Here is an 18644-nt window from a genome sequence, read left to right on the forward strand (position 1 = left end):
AGAGTCCTTGGTCATTATGAAGTTTCTACACTGTAAGAGGGTTGAGAAAAGAAGAAAACTACATATCAAAGGTCTGTGAGTAATCAATGACATTTTCCAGTCTAAAAAATCTTTTTATACTGCCCTTGCTTTAAATTCCTTTCACTTTCTGATTTTAACAATCCTCCTTAATGTATCCTTTTTAGTGAAAAGAAAAGCCCGCAGAAGGATGAATGTCTACCTGTTTCACGTATGTTATCGTCTGCATTAATTTTCCATAATGTCTTCCTCATTTATCACTCATACAGTACTTCTTAAGCATTTCAGTAATCATGGATAATTTATTTATTTTTTTCTTCTTGCAATGCAATCTGCTATTAAGTCACTCTGATTTAAAATTAAAGTAAAACATTTATGTTAATAATATTTGAAACACAGCAGGAACCTCTAGGTACTAGTCACCAAACAGGAAGAACTGGAGTGGGTTGCAGAGATATATAAATTAAAAATATGGTTGAATTTCAAGCTTTTGCAGGGTCTCACTAAAAGTTCATGTTGTTGTTGTTGTGGTCTTCAGTCCTGAGACTGGTTTGATGCAGCTCTCCATGCTACTCTATCCTGTGCAAGCTTCTTCATCTCCCAGTACCTACTGCAACCTACATCCTTCTGAATCTGCTTAGTGTATGCATCTCTTGGTCTCCCCCTACGATTTTTACCCTCCACGCTGCCCTCCAATACTAAATTGGTGATCCCTTGATGCCTCAGAACATGTCCTACCAACCGATCCCTTCTTCTGGTCAAGTTGTGCCACAAACTCCTCTTCTCCCCAATCCTATTCAATACCTCCTCATTAGTTATGTGATCTACCCATCTAATCTTCAGCATTCTTCTGTAGCACCACATTTCGAAAGCTTCTATTCTCTTCTTGTCCAAACTATTTATCGTCCATGTTTCACTTCCATACATGGCTACACTCCATACAAATACTTTCAGAAAAGACTTCCTGACACTTAAATCGATACTCGATGTTAACAAATTTCTCTTCTTCAGAAACGCTTTCCTTGCTATTGCCAGTCTACATTTTATATCCTCTCTACTTCGACCATCATCAGTTATTTTGCTCCCCAAATAGCAAAACTCCTTTACTACTTTAAGTGTCTCATTTCCTAATCTAATACCCTCAACATCACCCGACTTAATTCGACTACATTCCATTATCCTCGTTTTGCTTTTGTTGATGTTCATCTTATATCCTCCCTTCAAGACACCATCCATTCCATTCAACTGCTCTTCCAAGTCCTTTGCTGTCTCTGACAGAATTACAATGTCATCGGCGAACCTCAAAGTTTTTATTTCTTCTCCATGGATTTTAATACCTACTCCGAATTTTTCTTTTGTTTCCTTTACTGCTTGCTCAATATACAGATTGAATAACATCGGGGAGAGGCTACAACCCTGTCTTACTCCCTTCCCAACCACTGCTTCCCTTTCATGTCCCTCGACTCTTATAACTGCCATCTGGTTTCTGTACAAATTGTAAATAGCCTTTCGCTCCCTGTATTTTACCCCTGCCACCTTTAGAATTTGAAAGAGAGTATTCCAGTCAACATTGTCAAAAGCTTTCTCTAAGTCTACAAATGCTAGAAACGTAGGTTTGCCTTTCCTTAATCTTTCTTCTAAGATAAGTCGTAAGGTCAGTATTGCCTCACGTGTCCCAGTATTTCTACGGAATCCAAACTGATCTTCCCCGAGGTCGGCTTCTACTAGTTTTTCCATTCGTCTGTAAAGAATTCGTGTTAGTATTTTGCAGCTGTGGCTTATTAAACTGATTGTTCGGTAATTCTCACATCTGTCAACACCTGCTTTCTTTGGGATTGGAATTATTATATTCTTCTTGAAGTCTGAGGGTATTTCGCCTGTTTCATACATCTTGCTCACCAGATGGTAGAGTTTTGTCAGGACTGGCTCTCCCAAGGCCGTCAGTAGTTCCAATGGAATGTTGTCTGCTCCGGGAGCCTTGTTTCCACTCAGGTCTTTCAGTGCTCTGTCAAACTCTTCACGCAGTATCGTATCTCCCATTTCATCTTCATCTACATCCTCTTCCATTTCCATAATATTGTCCTCAAGTACATCGCCCTTGTATAGACCCTCTATATACTCCTTCCACCTTTCTGCTTTCCCTTCTTTGCTTAGAACTGGGTTTCCATCTGAGCTCTTGATGTTCATACAAGTGGTTCTCTTATCTCCAAAGGTCTCTTTAATTTTCCTGTAGGCAGTATCTATCTTACCCCTAGTAAGATAAGCCTCTACATCCTTACATTTGTCCTCTAGCCATCCCGGCTTAGCCATTTTGCACTTCCTGTCGATCTCATTTTTGAGACGTTTGTATTCCTTTTTGCCTGCTTCATTTACTGCATTTTTATATTTTCTCCTTTCATCAATTAAATTCAATATTTCTTCTGTTACCCAAGGATTTCTACTAGCCCTCGTCTTTTTACCTACTTGATCCTCTGCTGCCTTCACTACTTCATCCCTCAAAGCTACCCATTCTTCTTCTACTGTATTTCTTTCCCCCATTCCTGTCAATTGTTCCCTTATGCTCTCCCTGAAACTCTGTACAACCTCTGGTTCTTTCAGTTTATCCAGGTCCCATCCCCATAAATTCCCACCTTTTTGCAGTTTCTTCAGTTTTAATCTACAGGTCATAACCAATAGATTGTGGTCAGAGTCCACATCTGCCCCTGGAAATGTCTTACAATTTAAAACCTGGTTCCTAAATCTCTGTCTTACCATTATATAATCAATCTGATACCTTTTAGTATCTCCAGGGTTCTTCCATGTATACAGCCTTCTATCATGATTCTTAAACCAAGTGTTAGCTATGATTAAATTGTGCTCTGTGCAAAATTCTACCAGGCGGCTTCCTCTTTCATTTCTTAGCCCCAATCCATATTCACCTACTACGTTTCCTTCTCTCCCTTTTCCTACACTCGAATTCCAGTCACCCATAACTATTAAATTTTCGTCTCCCTTCACAATCTGAATAATTTCTTTTATTTCATCATACATTTCTTCAATTTCTTCGTCATCTGCAGTGCTAGTTGGCATATAAACTTGTACTACTGTAGTAGGTGTGGGCTTCGTATCTATCTTGGCCACAATAATGCGTTCACTAAGCTGTTTGTAGTAGCTTACCCGCGTTCCTATTTTCCTATTCATTATTAAACCTACTCCTGCATTACCCCTATTTGACTTTGTGTTTATAGCCCTGTAGTCACCTGACCAGAAGTCTTGTTCCTCCTGCCACCGAACTTCACTAATTCCCACTATATCTAACTTTAACCTATCCATTTCCCTTTTCAAATTTTCTAACCTACCTGCCCGATTAAGGGACCTGACATTCCACGCTCCGATCCGTAGAACGCCAGTTTTCTTTCTCCTGATAACGACATCCTCTTGAGTAGTCCCCGCCCGGAGATCCGAATGGGGGACTATTTTACCTCCGGAATATTTTACCCAAGAGGACGCCATCATCATTTAATCATACAGTAAAGCTGCATGCCCTCGGGAAAAATTACGGCCGTAGTTTCCCCTTGCTTTCAGCCGTTCGCAGTACCAGCACAGCAAGGCCGTTTTGGTTATTGTTACAAGGCCAGATCAGTCAATCATCCAGACTGTTGCCCTTGCAACTACTGAAAAGGCTGCTGCCCCTCTTCAGGAACCACATGTTTGTCTGGCCTCTCAACAGATACCCCTCCGTTGTGGTTGTACCTACGGTACGGCCATCTGTATCGATGAGGCACGCAAGCCTCCCCACCAACGGCAAGGTCCATGGTTCATGGGGGGGGGGGGGGGGGTAAAAGTTCATTCTGCTGATTAATCTGGAACATTTTACTCTTCTTTGTGTGTGTGTGTGTGTGTGTGTGTGTGTGTGTGTGTGTGTGTGTGTTCTACAGCACATATTGTTCTATTAATATCCAAAAATGAATACTGAGCATTAAGTACAGGTTTAAAAGCCTCTTTAATTTTATGGTCTAATAGAGGATCTGGAAACAGACAAGTATGGAGTACTCACGGATTAAATGTTAAATCTTATGGTCATATGGAATTAAAGGAGGATTCATTGTTTACAAATAATTAAATGTTGAATTTATGTGAGAGACTACACACTGAGGACATCCAATTTCCCACAACAAAATCCCCAACCTACTCATGTGTGTACAGTTTGAGTCACTGACAACTTGTTTTTAGAATCAACTGTTTCATAAGTTAACAATGCTGGAAAAGACATATTACCACTGACTGTAAAGAAGACCTGTCAAGTTACAGACAGGCACAATTAAAAGACACTTACATATAGCTTTTGGCCACAGCCTTCATCAGTAAAACAAACACACGCACACACACGCACGCACGCACGCACACACACACACACACACACACACACACACACTAGCAAACACGCCTCATACCCACACGGCCATCAACTCCGGCATAGGCTGTGGCCAAAAGTTTATATATAAGTGTCCTTTAATTGTGCCTGTTTCCTTTATGGTAAGTAGCAATCTGTCATTTCCTAGACTGTACATATTGCTATCCGGAGTTTCCACTGTTTGTTTCAGAAGTTACATTCAAATGTAATAATAAATCCTTTATTTGACTGTGATGGTCAAAAAAACAGTTTCATCACTTAGGTTTAGGTAATAAAAAGGAAATATTTTACAAAGAGGCCATAAATAAAAACTCAGAGATTTTAGAGATTGAATTAACATTCAGCTGAAGTACCAAAACAAGATGGATAACACCTGGAATTAAAGTATCTTGTACCATGAAGAGAGCAAGCCATGTTTGATTCAGGATAGTGTCTGATCTACAATAACATTACTAAAGGCATCGTCAAATGCTCCATGCTATATCCATTGATCAAAAAGCATGCACTGTGCACAAAATAATTAAAAAGGTGTCAACAACTGTGACACGATGATGATAGAGTCAAATCAATAGCTATCACATTCAGTGTACATAGAGTGACAGAAAGCATAGGAATTTATAATAAAAAATCAAATGCAGATATATTAATACTTAGGCCTAAATGAGACAACTCACCGAAAAGCAGAAGTCTAGGGGCCAACAATCAATGACTGGTATCCATAGATCTATGGATACCAGTCACTGAATGCTGGCTCCTATTCTGTATGGACTAGAGGTGGGAATCTTCCTACACATCAGTCATGGAGCCTGCAGATGATGTAATATATTGCCGAAACTGGTTGCTCAAAAAAACTATTGGAAATTTAGATGGCTGAAAGATGTCTTGATTCGACATTGTGAAAAACAGAAGCATCAAGTCATCGATAGGCACACACGAAAAGAAAGAAAACTTACTAGCTTTCAGAGTAAACCTTCTCTGAGCTAGAATACAAACACAGAGAAAACACATTCACATTTACACATGCAGGCATTCAATCCTATGCCCTTCTCCAGTTGGATGCACAATATTACATTTCGGCAGGTGGACTAGGTTGTGATGGTGGTTGTGTCGGGTAATGTGGGTAGAGGAAGAGAGCAACAGAAGACAGGCAGATGATTTTTTTTTTTGGGGGGTGGGAGGTGGTAGGGGGGAGAAGGTGGTAGGGGGGGAAGGTGGTAGGGGGGGAAGGTGGTAGGGGGGGAGTGGAGGGGGGGTTGGCTCTTGGCTTGGTGGAAGGCAGCTGGTTTTCCAGCTAGAAATGAGGAAGGGAGGGGTGCCAGGTACACAGGCTAAGCATGTGATACCTGGGTTTCAGAGCCAGTGGGGAGCGGTGCATGCTGAAGGTGACATGGAGAGATGAATGGAGAAGAGCTTTCAGGACGGAGGAAGTGGAAACTGTTGGGTGGAGCATGTGGGGACAGTGGGTTACCAGAGATTGCGGCCAAGTTGATTACGGGAGTGAAGGACATGTCGCAAGGATAACTCCCATCTGCATGTTTCAGAGAAGATGGTGGTGGAGAAGGGAAGGATCCAGATCTCGCGTTGTGAAGCAGCCTTTGGAATTGAGCATGTTATGCTCAGCTGAATGTTTTGCCACTAGGTGGTCAACTCTGTTCCTGACAACAGTTTGGTGGTGCCCCATTCATCCTGTTGGGCAGCTGGTTAGTATCGATTCTGACATAAAAAGCTGTGTGGTGTTTGCAGTAGAGTTGGTATATGATATGGCTGCTTTCACAGGTGGCCTCTCTGATAGCATAGGATAAGCCTGTGATGGGGTTGGAGTAAGAAGTTCTGGATGTATGGATTCAACAGGTCTTGCACATTTGGTCTTCCACAGGAATATGATGCCTGTGGCATGGGGTTGGGAGTGGGAGTGGCATAGGGGTGGACCAGTCTACCTGGTGGCACAACATGCAGCTAAGCATAACATGCTCAATTTCAATGGCTGCTTCACAACCCAGGCCACGAGGAGCCTTCCATCCACCAGCAGCTTCTCTGAACTTCAAAGATGTGACTTATCCTCCATCCTTCACTCCCGTAATCATCCTGTCCTCAATCTCCAGTGTCTGACTGTACCCACACATTTCATCCAACAGTTTCCCCTTCCTCCATGCTGTAACCCCCTCCCAGATTCATGTCCTGGTATAACCTTCAGCTTGAGCGGCTCCCCACTGGTTCTGACAACTGTGCATTACATGCCTGGCCCATGTTCCTGCCAACCCTCCCTCATTCCTAGCCAGCAAGCCGGCTGCCTTCTGCCAAGATGCTAGCCACCCACCTGCAACTCCTCTCCCTGCCTCCTACCTCTCTTTCCCTTTACCCACCCCAACCTACTCCAACTGCCAAAATGCATACTGTACGTCCAGCCAGTGCCATGAAGGGGCATAGGAGTGCGTATGAGCACATGTGTATGTGTGTGAATGTGAATGTATTTTCTGTGTGTATTTGACTCTAGCTCGAAAAAGGATTACTCCGAAAGCTAGCGTAAGTTTTCTTTCTTTTCATGTGTGCCTACTGACGAGTCAACATCTCTGCTTTTCAGTGAGTGGTCTCCTTTAATACAAAAGTATTTACATTCTACCAGAACTTTCCTACAAAAAGAAAATACAGAAGTGCTGTATCTACACAGGCAGACACCACATGCATCGTCAACAGATTGCAGCTTCAAACATACAGACACTACATAAATAAAGAAAAAAGTAACCAGAACACTGAAAAGCTGTAATATGTTTCACTAGACAACTGTTTCTAATGTACTATTAAAATTTTCTGCTGAATCGATGGAATATGTAATAGTAAAGCCGATATACGGAGTGGTCAGAAACAATGTGAAAAGCTTGTAAGGCTGTTGCAGAGTAGATAGTCCTGAGAAATAATTATTAAGAAAAAATTCAATATTTCAAGTTAATTAGCTTTGAAGCTAGCCAATCAGGCCATTTCACAAAGAAATTCATGTAGTCTGCCAGATACAGTTAGTTTCAGTCGTCCTCATAGCATAAGTGGTAGCACGGCAGACTGCACAGGCTCTGGCTTGGATTCAATCCTTACTACCATCCCATGTCCAGTACTGAATTGCTCTCTTGTTTGGTTTTAGGAAATCAAATGAACAACAAGTTTGGCAACACCATCTCTGGTGGGCAACTTGATTTTGCGTGCACAATGGCCTGATTGGCTAACTTCAATGCTAATTAACTCAGAAACAGTGCAGCATATCAAATCTTTTTCTTAACATTTATTTCTCAGCACAACCTATACTGTAACAACCTTACAAACTTTTCATACTGTTTGTGACCACCCTGTATATAAACAGACATAAAAAACAATGATCACAGAACCAATTCCAAGCTTTTTCAGCAATTTCAGAAAAGTGACTAAAACAGAATGGTAATCAATGAGTATGAGAGAAACTGCTATTACTTCCTCAATGTATGGCTTCTATACAAAACTATCTCCAGAAAAAGCAGTATCTGAAAGTTAAGCAGACATGAACAAGTAAAATTACTGCATAATGATATTGTGTGTTCATATCAAAGCCTTTAGATGTACATACCATAAATTGTACTAGAAATTGCAGTATCTGTGCATTAACGACACCCTACCCTACTATAACTATGGGAATAAAACTAGACTCACAATACAAGAATGTCACTTATGGCAACCTGAAGAGCTAGGTATTTGATCTGTTCCAACTCTTGGCATTCATGAATAATTCATCAAATACATAAACGGTTGTTAAAAATATCAACATTCACAATTGAGATGCCATAATGATTAAGACTTATCATCATTTACGTCAGGCAAAGGGAAAGTAGTAACTGAGTAGACCTAAAACTGGTTAACACCACATATTTCAACTCTTAATTTTACAAAATTCATATTACGCAAGGAAAATCTAACAGTGAAACATGTGGGAAAGGGAGTTAAACATTAGTGGTCACATACTAAATGATCCCATACCTAAAATTTATTGACATCACTGTGAATAACAAACTGAAATGGAAACAACACAATAATAAACTGATCACTGCACTGTACTTACCAGTATCTGTCAAGTTTCTTAAACTGCATAAAATATGGTAATTTATTTTGCATACTTCCAGTCTTTGTTGCCCTACTGGATAGACTTTTCAGTAAACGAAGTTAAAGCCCCTGAAGGATGTATCTACAATTGGTCAATAAGAAATTGTGTGACAGTAACCATACAGCTGACAAACAGGTCCTCTACAAAAACTCTCTCTTGGTAGTACATTTACTCTTTCATGACATTTGCAGCCATTAACAAAATCATGTTACGACAATACAAGACATAATATAGATTCTATAGAGACTTTATTAGCAACTTTCCCAACAAATTTTAAGATTAAATGGATCCCTTTTAACAATGCAATAAAAGTAACAATGCAGACTGTAAATATAACTTGTCAAAAAGCAAACAGAATCTTTGTATCATTGGTCAAGGAACCTACCTGACTGCTACACCACATGGGCCATTGAAGCCTCCCAAATGGAACTCATTTGCCTGAACTCCAGGGATGGAAACTTTCTCTCAAACATACGCCTTTGAAGGCATCACCTAAAACAGATCCATGATACAGCAATAAGCACCCATATGGCACCACCTTATGCCAACCTATTCATGGACCATCCAAATGAATCCTTCCCAACCACTCAGAATCATTGATGACATCTTTGTGATCTGTACTGAGAGTGAGATCCACCTACCCACATTCCTCAAGATCCTCAACACCTTCTCCCCCCATTTGCTTCACCTGGTCCTTCTCTACCCAACAAGCTACCTTCCTCGATGTTGACCTCCACCTCACGGATGGCTACTTCGGAACCTCTGTCCACATCATACCTATCCAACAATACCCCCATTTCGCCAACAGCCATCCATCTCACACCAAGAAGTCCCTTCCACATAGCCTAGCCACCTGTTGTGTCAAATCTGTAGTGACAAGGAGCCTGTTTCCAAACATGGCAAGAGTTGCATTCAGGCCTTTAGAGACCAAAATTATCCTCCCAACCTCATTCAGAATCAGACCTCCCAAGCCCTGTCTCTCCAGTCCCCTATCACCTCCCTCACACACACCATCTAACTTTCACTGTGCCCTGATTTGAGCAATGTCCAACTGACCTCTGCCTCCCGCAGTGGTATTCTGCCACCAACCAAACCTATGCAACATCATTATCCATCCCTACTCTCCCCACCCCCTGCCCCCAACTCCTTGCCTTATGGCTCACATCCCTGTGATAGACCTAGATCCAATATCTGTTCCATACATCCTCCCACCACCACCTACTCCAGTCCTGTCACAGGCATCTCCTGTTACAGGGCTTAACAACTTGCTGACTTTGAGCATGGGCACTCAGATCTGTTTAGGTTCTTGCTCATGAGTAAACCCATTTTTGTGGGTGAAAAGGTAAAATTCTTCACACTGCAGATTGAAATGCAAAGACATTGTTATGTTGCCATTGCTACTATTAGATGGTGCTGTTGTCAAAATTGACTCTCCCCTGTTTCAGAGTTGGCACCTCTTCCATATTGTCACAACATCATGTGCGTATGCATTGCCCTCACTCCCCACAATGCTGCAACTACTCTACAGACAGAGCATCAGTCATGTTAGGATATAAATCAGGATTCGTAGTGCAACTAAATGGGAAAATTAAAAAGTTTCCCGTACCCAAGCTTCAAATAACTAATCTGTGGTGCAACAGGGAATATTAAGTCATTATAGATTTATACAATAATTTTCCCCAGGATCAATTTCCTCATTTAAATAAGTCTCCATACATCCTGCACCCTGTTCCTCATGACAATGGAGGGAGAGCAGTACTCACTGCTTGCAGGTCTGCACTCACCATCTGCTCGCAGAGCACATTTGCGGAAGCCTTGTCGTATCCATCAAAGGCAGAGCTACCTGTGAAAGAACCAAGTCATCTACAAAGGCAGCTGAAACCACTGTGCTGCTTTCTATAAGGGCATGACAATTACAAGCTCTCTATCTGCATGAATGGAAACTGCCAAGCTGTGGCCAAGAGACAGCTAGACCACCCAGTTGTTGAGCAAGCTGTCCAACACGACATGCTTCACTTCAGTGACTGCTTCACAGCCTGCAACATCTGGATCCATTCTTCCCAACACTAGCTTTTCTGAACCATGCACTGAGAACTCTCCCTACAACATATCCTTTGTTCCTGCAATCCCTCTGGACTCAACCTTCGTTAGTCCCATCATTCACCTGTCTAACCTCTTCCCTGTTCCCACTCCAGCAATACACTCCCCTTCTCTTCTGCTAATGCATCCAATAGTCTTTTCCCCTTCTTTTCTCTCCCCTCTTCCTCTTCTGCTCCCCACACACCACACCACCCCTCCCCAGCACAGCATCCCGACCATGTGCTTCCTTCTTTAAATATCATTAGTCTTCCGACTGGTTTGATGCGGCCCACCATGATTTCCTCTCCTGTACTAACCTCTTCATCTCAGATTAACACTTGCAACATAACCTCAATAATTTGCTGCATTCCTCATTTGCTGTATGTATTACACCCCCCCCCCCCCCCGCTCACACACACACACACACACACACACACACACACACACACACACACACCTTCATACCTCCTCCCCATCTGCACAATCCACCCAGATTGCTGCTTAAGTCCGATGCAGTTCCAGTCCGCAGTAACGCCATAGAGGTTGGAGACTGTGGTCATGTGTGTGTGTGTGTGTAAGTTGTACTTTGTGAATGTGTGTGTACTTTCTATATCCAAAGGAGGCCTTTAGGCCAAAAGCTTAAATTGTTAGTAGTCTTTTAACTGTGCCTGTCTGCAACTCAGTGTCTTCTCTATGCGATGAGTAGCAATCTCTCATTTTCATAATACTGTTGTTATTCCATCCTGGACTTTCCATTGTTCAGAATGAGACTGACGGGACGTGCAAACTGGTAAAGCAGGACTGGCTAGAGGAGAAATGGGAGGTTGTGGAAACATGAATGACTAGGGGAAGATAGATACTGCTTATATGAAAGTTAAAGAGACCTTCAAAGAAATGAGAAGTAACTATGAATATCACATGGCAAACCAGTACTAAGAAAGAAAGCTGAAAGATGGAAGTAATTCATAGAAGAGCTATACAAGGGAAATGAAGGAAAGAGGCAGTAAAGGAAAATAAGACAGGAAATAAGTACTGCAACAAGAATTTAACACAGCTCTGAAAGCCCTGAGTTGAAAAAAGTCTCCAAGAGTTGATGGCAGTCCCCCAGAATTGCTGGGATCCTTGAGAGAGCCAGCCATGAAAAAACTATTCCACTTGGTATGCAAGGCAGTGAAACACATTCAAGACTTAAAGAAGGCAGGTGCCGAAAGCTGTGAATATTAACAGTCCATAGTTTAATGAGTCATGGTTGCAAAATACCGACATAAAGTATTTACAAAGAATGGAAAAATTGGGAAATGTTGTCCTTGGCAAAGATCAACTTCAGTTCCTGACAAATGTAGAAGCACACAAAGCTATTCTAAAGGCAAACTTATGTTTGTAGCATTTGGAGATTTAGGTGCTTTCGACAAGGCTCTCTAAAAAATGCGCTTTGAAATTCTGAAGGCATCAGAGGTAAATAAAAGAGCAAAAAGTTATCTACAACTTTTAAAGAAACTTGACTGCAGTTATGTAAGTCAAAGGACATGAAACTGAAGCAGCAGTTGAGAAGGGAGTGATACAAGGTTGTAACCTCTTCCTGATGTTATTCGATATGGAAAGAAAAATTAACATTCAGGGAGAAAAAATAAAAATTTTCAGGTTTGCGGGTGACATTGTAATTTTGTCAGAGATAGCAAAGGAGTTGGAAGAGCTGCTGAACAGAGTGGATAGAGTCTTAAAAGAGGTTATAAGATGAATACCAATAAAAGTAAAATGAGGGTAACAGAATGTAGTCGAATTAAATCAGGTGGTGATGAAAGATTTATGTTAGTAAATGAGACAAAAAATAATTGACGAGCTTCGCTATTTTGGCAGCAAAATAACTGATGATAGTGGAAGTATAGAGGATATAAAATGCAGACTGGCAATAGCAAGAAAAGCATTTCTGAAGAAGAGAAATTTGTTAACATCCAATATAAATGTAAGAGTATTTATAAATGTTATGCTACAGAAGAATGTGGAGAATTTGATAGTTAGATTGAATAAGAGGAGGTATGGAATTACAACAAATAAGACAGTCACCTACTGTATATCAAAGCTGTAAATTAGCCCACAGGCCCCACCAGAGGCACTCTTGATTCAGCATCAGCAGTTGTTTTGTTTAATGACGCATCATGTGATGAAAGAGTGAGTACCAACTGTGCTGTGTCCACAAATCTATTGTGGCATGCTGAAGAGAATTGCTTCCATGCTGTTCATTTCACCATTTGTGAAGTCTGTTTCGACAGAACAGTGATTTTTAATACAATTTACAACACTCATTGTCTTGCTTCTTATCAAAACAAATCTTATATTATTTAGGGTTAGAATGCCAATAAAGCTGTGTGCTATAACGGCTGATTACTTGAACACTTGCATAAGTTATTCTGGCAACTGGTGATCCCAATATGATAAAGCTTACAGATACTACAAGAAGAAATACAGTTGTGACTGACCACAGAGTTTTCAAACTACTAAACTGCAAGGCTCCATGGTCACTGTAGGTCTGACAGTGTCATGATTTGCCATGTGATTACCGCCATTCTGGACTCACAATCCAGCTCTCTAGTTTTCACAGAAAGAACCACAGATTGCATGAAGTTTGCTCTAGTGGTCAGTCAGCTCAACCACCACTATGTGGCCAAAGTTTAAGATGTCATCACAGCACATTCTGCACTAGATTCATAGTGGAAGCTGAAGGCAGAGTCAAGTGTTAATGCAAGAAGACATCACAGACAGGAAGACGTGGCAGTACCTGACGCTCCTGTGTAGTAAAATTGACGTGGAAATGGTACTTGACATGTTACTCTCTGACGTAGCCATCTTCTGGCTCATATTAAAGCCATAATGGCATCTCAGACGGAAATGGCCTTAGATGTTGCCACAGATCTGGCTGAAAGGATTCAAGATGCAATCATGCCACCATCAATCAGTACTTTAGCAACGCCATGCAACAGAGCCTCTTTATCGACAGTGATGTGGGCAGAATATGATTGCCTGTCAGACAAGGTGGACATTCTGGCTAGACAAATGAGTAACTGGTGGCTCCAAGCAGTTACAGCAAGGATCAAGGTTATTACTGTACAAAATTCTGCAGTTGTTCCAGAATGAACTTGTTGGTTCTAAGGCAGAGATCAGTCACCTACGACACCAGAAATTTGGGAATCAGGCACGTAAGTGCACCTCACCTTGCACCTATCTAAACAGCAGCAGTAGTTGTACTGATAAACAGTCTCTCAGCATCTCTATAATGAGCTATTCAAAAATAAGGAACAGATTTCAGATATTTATTGCTTCCAAACTACAAAAGATGGAAATACAATTCCAATGTTCGGAAAGAGAAAAGTTCAAATTTTTAGCATTCAATTTGAGCACCATCACAAATATTAAAATAGTGGCTCATTTCCTGCCACACACAAAGCAACTAGTCTCTTGTTATCGAATTCACAGCTTCAGCAACGCAATGTCACAGACTATCAAAAGCATCAGGCATATGGGGAGATAAAAATGCAGTCTTTTACACAACCCCACAGATAAGTCACAAGGAGTGAGGTCTGGAGATTTGGGAGGTCACTGTGATGAAGTTCATCTTCTGCTCCTCCTCTTCCAATCCAATGTCCTAGAATAGCCTCATTCAGGTGACGTCGGACATGCTTGGAGAATTTCTGCTCCTCCTCTTTCTCGGGGATGCTGACTTTTTACAGGCGACATCTGCCCCACTCACCCGAGTTGTGAGAACCTCTTTACTGCAACTCTCACTAGATCCAAGACTAAGGGGAATTCACCTATCCAGATGAGATGAGCTCTGCTTTTAATGAGCAAAGCAAAGCCTAGAAAATGCTGTACTCCAAGCATACCCTGCACTGGATGCACCATTCGCATTAGTAGTTGATGCCAGCAGCAATTCGATGGTACTTGGCAAACACTTGCCTTTTTCTGGCAAAAGATCTCCACTTCTCAATGGAAATAGTGTGTGTATTATAGTGAGATTTTGTCTGTGTATGAAGCAATCATATACTTTTAACCACAGTTGGAGGCCAGACTGTTGTGACTCGCCGATCATTTAAAGTGCCGCCGCGCAATTACGCACGTCCTCTACGTGCGGCGCTGTCTGCCTGCCAGCCATGCAGCAGCGGCGCCACCTAAGCGGCCAGCGGAGCAGCGGCCGCTAGACTGAGACTCAGTGCTTATCTGAACGCTAACGTGTTCACATGTCAACTTACTCTGTGACATATATGTGTTGTGTCGTTTCGAAATATACTTGTTAAACTAGAAGTTCTAACACAGACAACTTGCGGTCTTTAACAATCACAAGCTGCTTATCTATACCTTCAGACAGAAAAATAATATATGTTCACCACAGCAGTACAACCACCTGCAATTTATTACTCAATTCAGCACTGATATCTGCCACATTTATGGCATAAATAATGTGGTCACTGACTGTCTGTCCTGGGTTTACAGTGTGACAAATTTTATTGGTTTTACTTGGTTCATAAAGGAAAGGATTCTGATGAGCAACTTCAGAAGCTACTGCACGATGTATTGTCCAGCCTTCAATTACAACTTGTCATGTTTCTGGTTTTGATGTCAAACTACAGTCTGACATTTCCAGTGGAAGGTCTCCCCTGTTTCTGTCACATTGTTCTGCAGATGTGCTTTCAATAGCCTCCACAGCCTATATCACCATGGAATCAGAGCATCGACTCACCTGGTGTCAACATGTTTTGTCTGGCCTGGTTTCCAGAAGAATTGTGATGAGTAGGCTTGTGCATGCATTCAGTGTCAGCGCAGTAAAACAGCTCATCACGTCTGTGTGCCCACTGGAGAATTTCCTGATAAGACAGCGTATTTTGTGCCTGTGTATACTGATGTTGGGGTCCACTTCCTACTTCCAATGGTCACCATTACCTATTGACTATCACTGATTGTTTTTTTTCCTTTGGCTGCAAGCTATATGAGCTAACAACATATTGGCAGAGATGCGGCCTTCATTTTCATTTAGAATTGGGTTTCTCACACTGGTTACCTGCTGCACATTACTACAGTCAGTGGCCAACAATACAAGTCAGCAAATTCTGTAGTGCTCTCCATCACCAGACAACCAGTTATCTCCAGGGGAGTGTCTGTTGATGACTCAATGTCCATACTACTCAGCAAATTGTTACCTTTACTCTTAAATTAACTGCAAACAATATTCAGGCTCATTGTAAAATGCTGTTTAAACAGTTGGGGATTCTAACTGAACCATCTGTTTGCATCTGTCAATCCATTACACATATTAAGAAAAGTAAATATTACACTAATAGCTCTATCCGTGAGTGTGGAACATGAACCAGAATCAACTTATACATACTGAGAAATCAAACTGCACAATAAATTGCACACAGAAATGAAAGAGATAGCAAAAATCAGTTTGTTTTAAGAGAATTAAAGCTTTCTTCTTGACTAATATGCATAATACAAGGAAGGATTACTCAAATAACACATCATATAGAATGATGATAAAGCTTTTGATAACAGTTTAACAATCAAACCTCTGTCATTCACAACATACTTTCAGACTGCAATGCACTTTACTGCAAATTTGTAAACCCAGCACCTGCGATGAAAGGTCCTTATCATCTTTCAGCTTCCCGATCTCATTATTTCCTAAATATGTAGAGATTATGACTCAGTTTTTCAAACTAACAAATGGGAACAAATAATGAATGTAATGGAGAGGAAGGAGTATCCTCATGGTCTTGATGTCAGCTGAAGGAATTGTGTGGGAGTGTACAATGTGAGCAGTGACTCATAATGAGCTATGAATTAGTATAACATTAATTTTTGAATGTCAGCAATGAGTCATGATGTGCTGTCAATAAATAGTGAATAATTACTTTTGGGATTAACTAGACATATAAAGAATTATATGCCTGCAGATTTGTTAACTTCTATTGTTAGTTAACCTGACATGTCTAATATCATTGTAAAATGATCTGTGGCTGAAAAAAACAACTAATTTTTGTTAATGTTGTTGTAGTCTTCAGCCCAGAGACTGGTTTGATGCAGCTCTCCATTCTACCCAATACTGTGCAAGCTGCTTCATCTCGTGCCTACTGCAACCAACATCCTTCCAAACCTGCTTAGTGCATTCATCTCTTGGTCTCCCTCTACGATTTTTACCCTCCACACTGGCCTCCAATACTAAATTGGTGATCCCTTGATGCCTCAGAACATGTCCTACCAACCAATCCCTTCTTCTAGTCAAGTTGTGCCACAAATTCCTCTTCTCCCCGATTCTATTCAGTACCTCCTCATTAGGTACATGATCTATCCATATAATCTTCAGCATTCTTCTGTAGCACCACATTTTGAAAGCCTCTTTTCTCTTCTTGTTTAAACTACTTATCGTCCATGTTTCACTTCCATACACAGCTACACTCCATACAAATACTTTGAGAAAAGACTTCCTGAAACTTAAATCTATACTTGATGTTAACAAATTTCTCTTCTTCAGAAACGCTTTTCTTGCCATTGCCAGTCTACATTTTATATCCTCTCTACTTTGGCCCTCATCAGTTATTTTGCTCCCCAAATAGCAAAACTCATCTACTACTTTAAGTCTGTCATTTCCTAATCTAATTCCTTCAGCATCACCTGATTTAATTCGACTACATTCCATTATCCTCATTTTGCTTTTGTTTATGTTCACCTTTTATCCTCCTTCCAAGATACTGTCCACTCCATTTAATTGCTCTTCCAGGTCCTTTGCTGTCTCTGACAGAATTACCATGTCATCGGTCAAACCTCAAAGTTTTAATTTCTTCTCCATGGATTTTAATTCCTACTCCAAATTTTTCTTTTGTTTCCTTTACTGCTTGCTCAATATACACATGGAATAACACTGGGGATAGGCTACATCCCTGTCTCACTCCATTCCTAACCACTGCTTTCCTTTCATGCCCTTTGACTCTTATAACTGCCATCGGGTTTCTGTACAAATTGTAAATAGCCTTTGTAATGTCTCTTGCAGGGGTCTCTCCACGATATTTTCAGAAATTTTTTATAAATTATATAACTCAGTACATATTTCGAAATATCTCTTCTTATCTTACCGATTCCTAAACTTTAATATACAATGATTATCAATGCAAAGTAGTTTCAAGCCCTATTATTCCTTGGGGCGTGCATTTACTCCATGGAATTGCTTCTCTGCTATCTATGTTTTCTCTTATGAAAAGAAGGATTGAGATCTTGAGGATTAGCCAGGAAAGAAGTAAGATGTATATGTACGTATTGTTGAGCTAGTCGCCACCTTGATGAGATTCTGTATGAGAAGGAATTTAATACATGAACTAAACAAAAGTAAGTGCGTTCGCGTATTATTTAACTGATTATTATTGACAGTGTCTGCTTACTACACTGTGTTGCACGGGATCAGTGGGGAACGTTTGATTTACACTGGACGAACCTGCCGTTTTGTATGCTCAAGATATCCAGTTTATTACTTCCAATAAATAGGCTAACACGGTCTTACCAGCAGATCTCCGGTCTTCCCCATGTGATCACCAAAAGTTAATAATTATTACAAATGTTTTTAGGAGATCGACTGACTATTTTGTCGCACCGAGACTTCGAAATTGCTTCAATGCCTTATGGAATTTAAGTTAAGCTCAATTTAATCAGGATAGAACAGTATTGAACTGTGTGAATGTGATAAGCCCGCTTTGTGAATGAAAATTCCCTTAATATACGCATGTTTTTTACTATCCTGATCAGTGAAGCTAAATCAGGCCGGTGTGAGAGAGGTTTTTAAATTTTAGATCATTCCCTGTATTTGACCCCTGCCACCTTCAGAATTTGAAAGAGAATATTCCAGTCAACATTGTCAAAAACTTTCTCTAAGTCTACAAATGCTAGACATATAGGTTTGCCTTTCCTTAATCTATCTTCTAAGATAAGTCATAGGGTCAGTATTGCCTCAAGTGTTCCAACATTTCTATGGAATCAAACTGCTGTACTCCAAGG

General features: G+C 40.8%; 1 protein-coding gene across 3 annotated transcripts in view; it reads right to left on the minus strand.

Annotated features, from left to right (window-relative positions):
* The window catches only part of LOC126194713 (reticulon-4-interacting protein 1 homolog, mitochondrial-like), a 176153-nt gene that overhangs the window by 59828 nt on the left and 97681 nt on the right, over positions 1–18644 (minus strand). The window contains exon 9 of one of the 3 annotated variants that reach the window (XM_049932955.1): positions 8500–8612. The exons of the other annotated variants lie outside the window; for them this stretch is intronic. Within the exon in view, the coding sequence (XP_049788912.1) occupies positions 8591–8612 (22 nt within the window). The 3' untranslated portion in view covers positions 8500–8590. Of the gene's footprint in view, positions 1–8499; positions 8613–18644 lie in introns of those variants that run through there. 3 annotated transcript variants of the gene reach the window in all.

Source organism: Schistocerca nitens, chromosome 7 (genome assembly GCF_023898315.1).
Source record: "Schistocerca nitens isolate TAMUIC-IGC-003100 chromosome 7, iqSchNite1.1, whole genome shotgun sequence".
NCBI lineage: Eukaryota > Metazoa > Arthropoda > Insecta > Orthoptera > Acrididae > Schistocerca > Schistocerca nitens.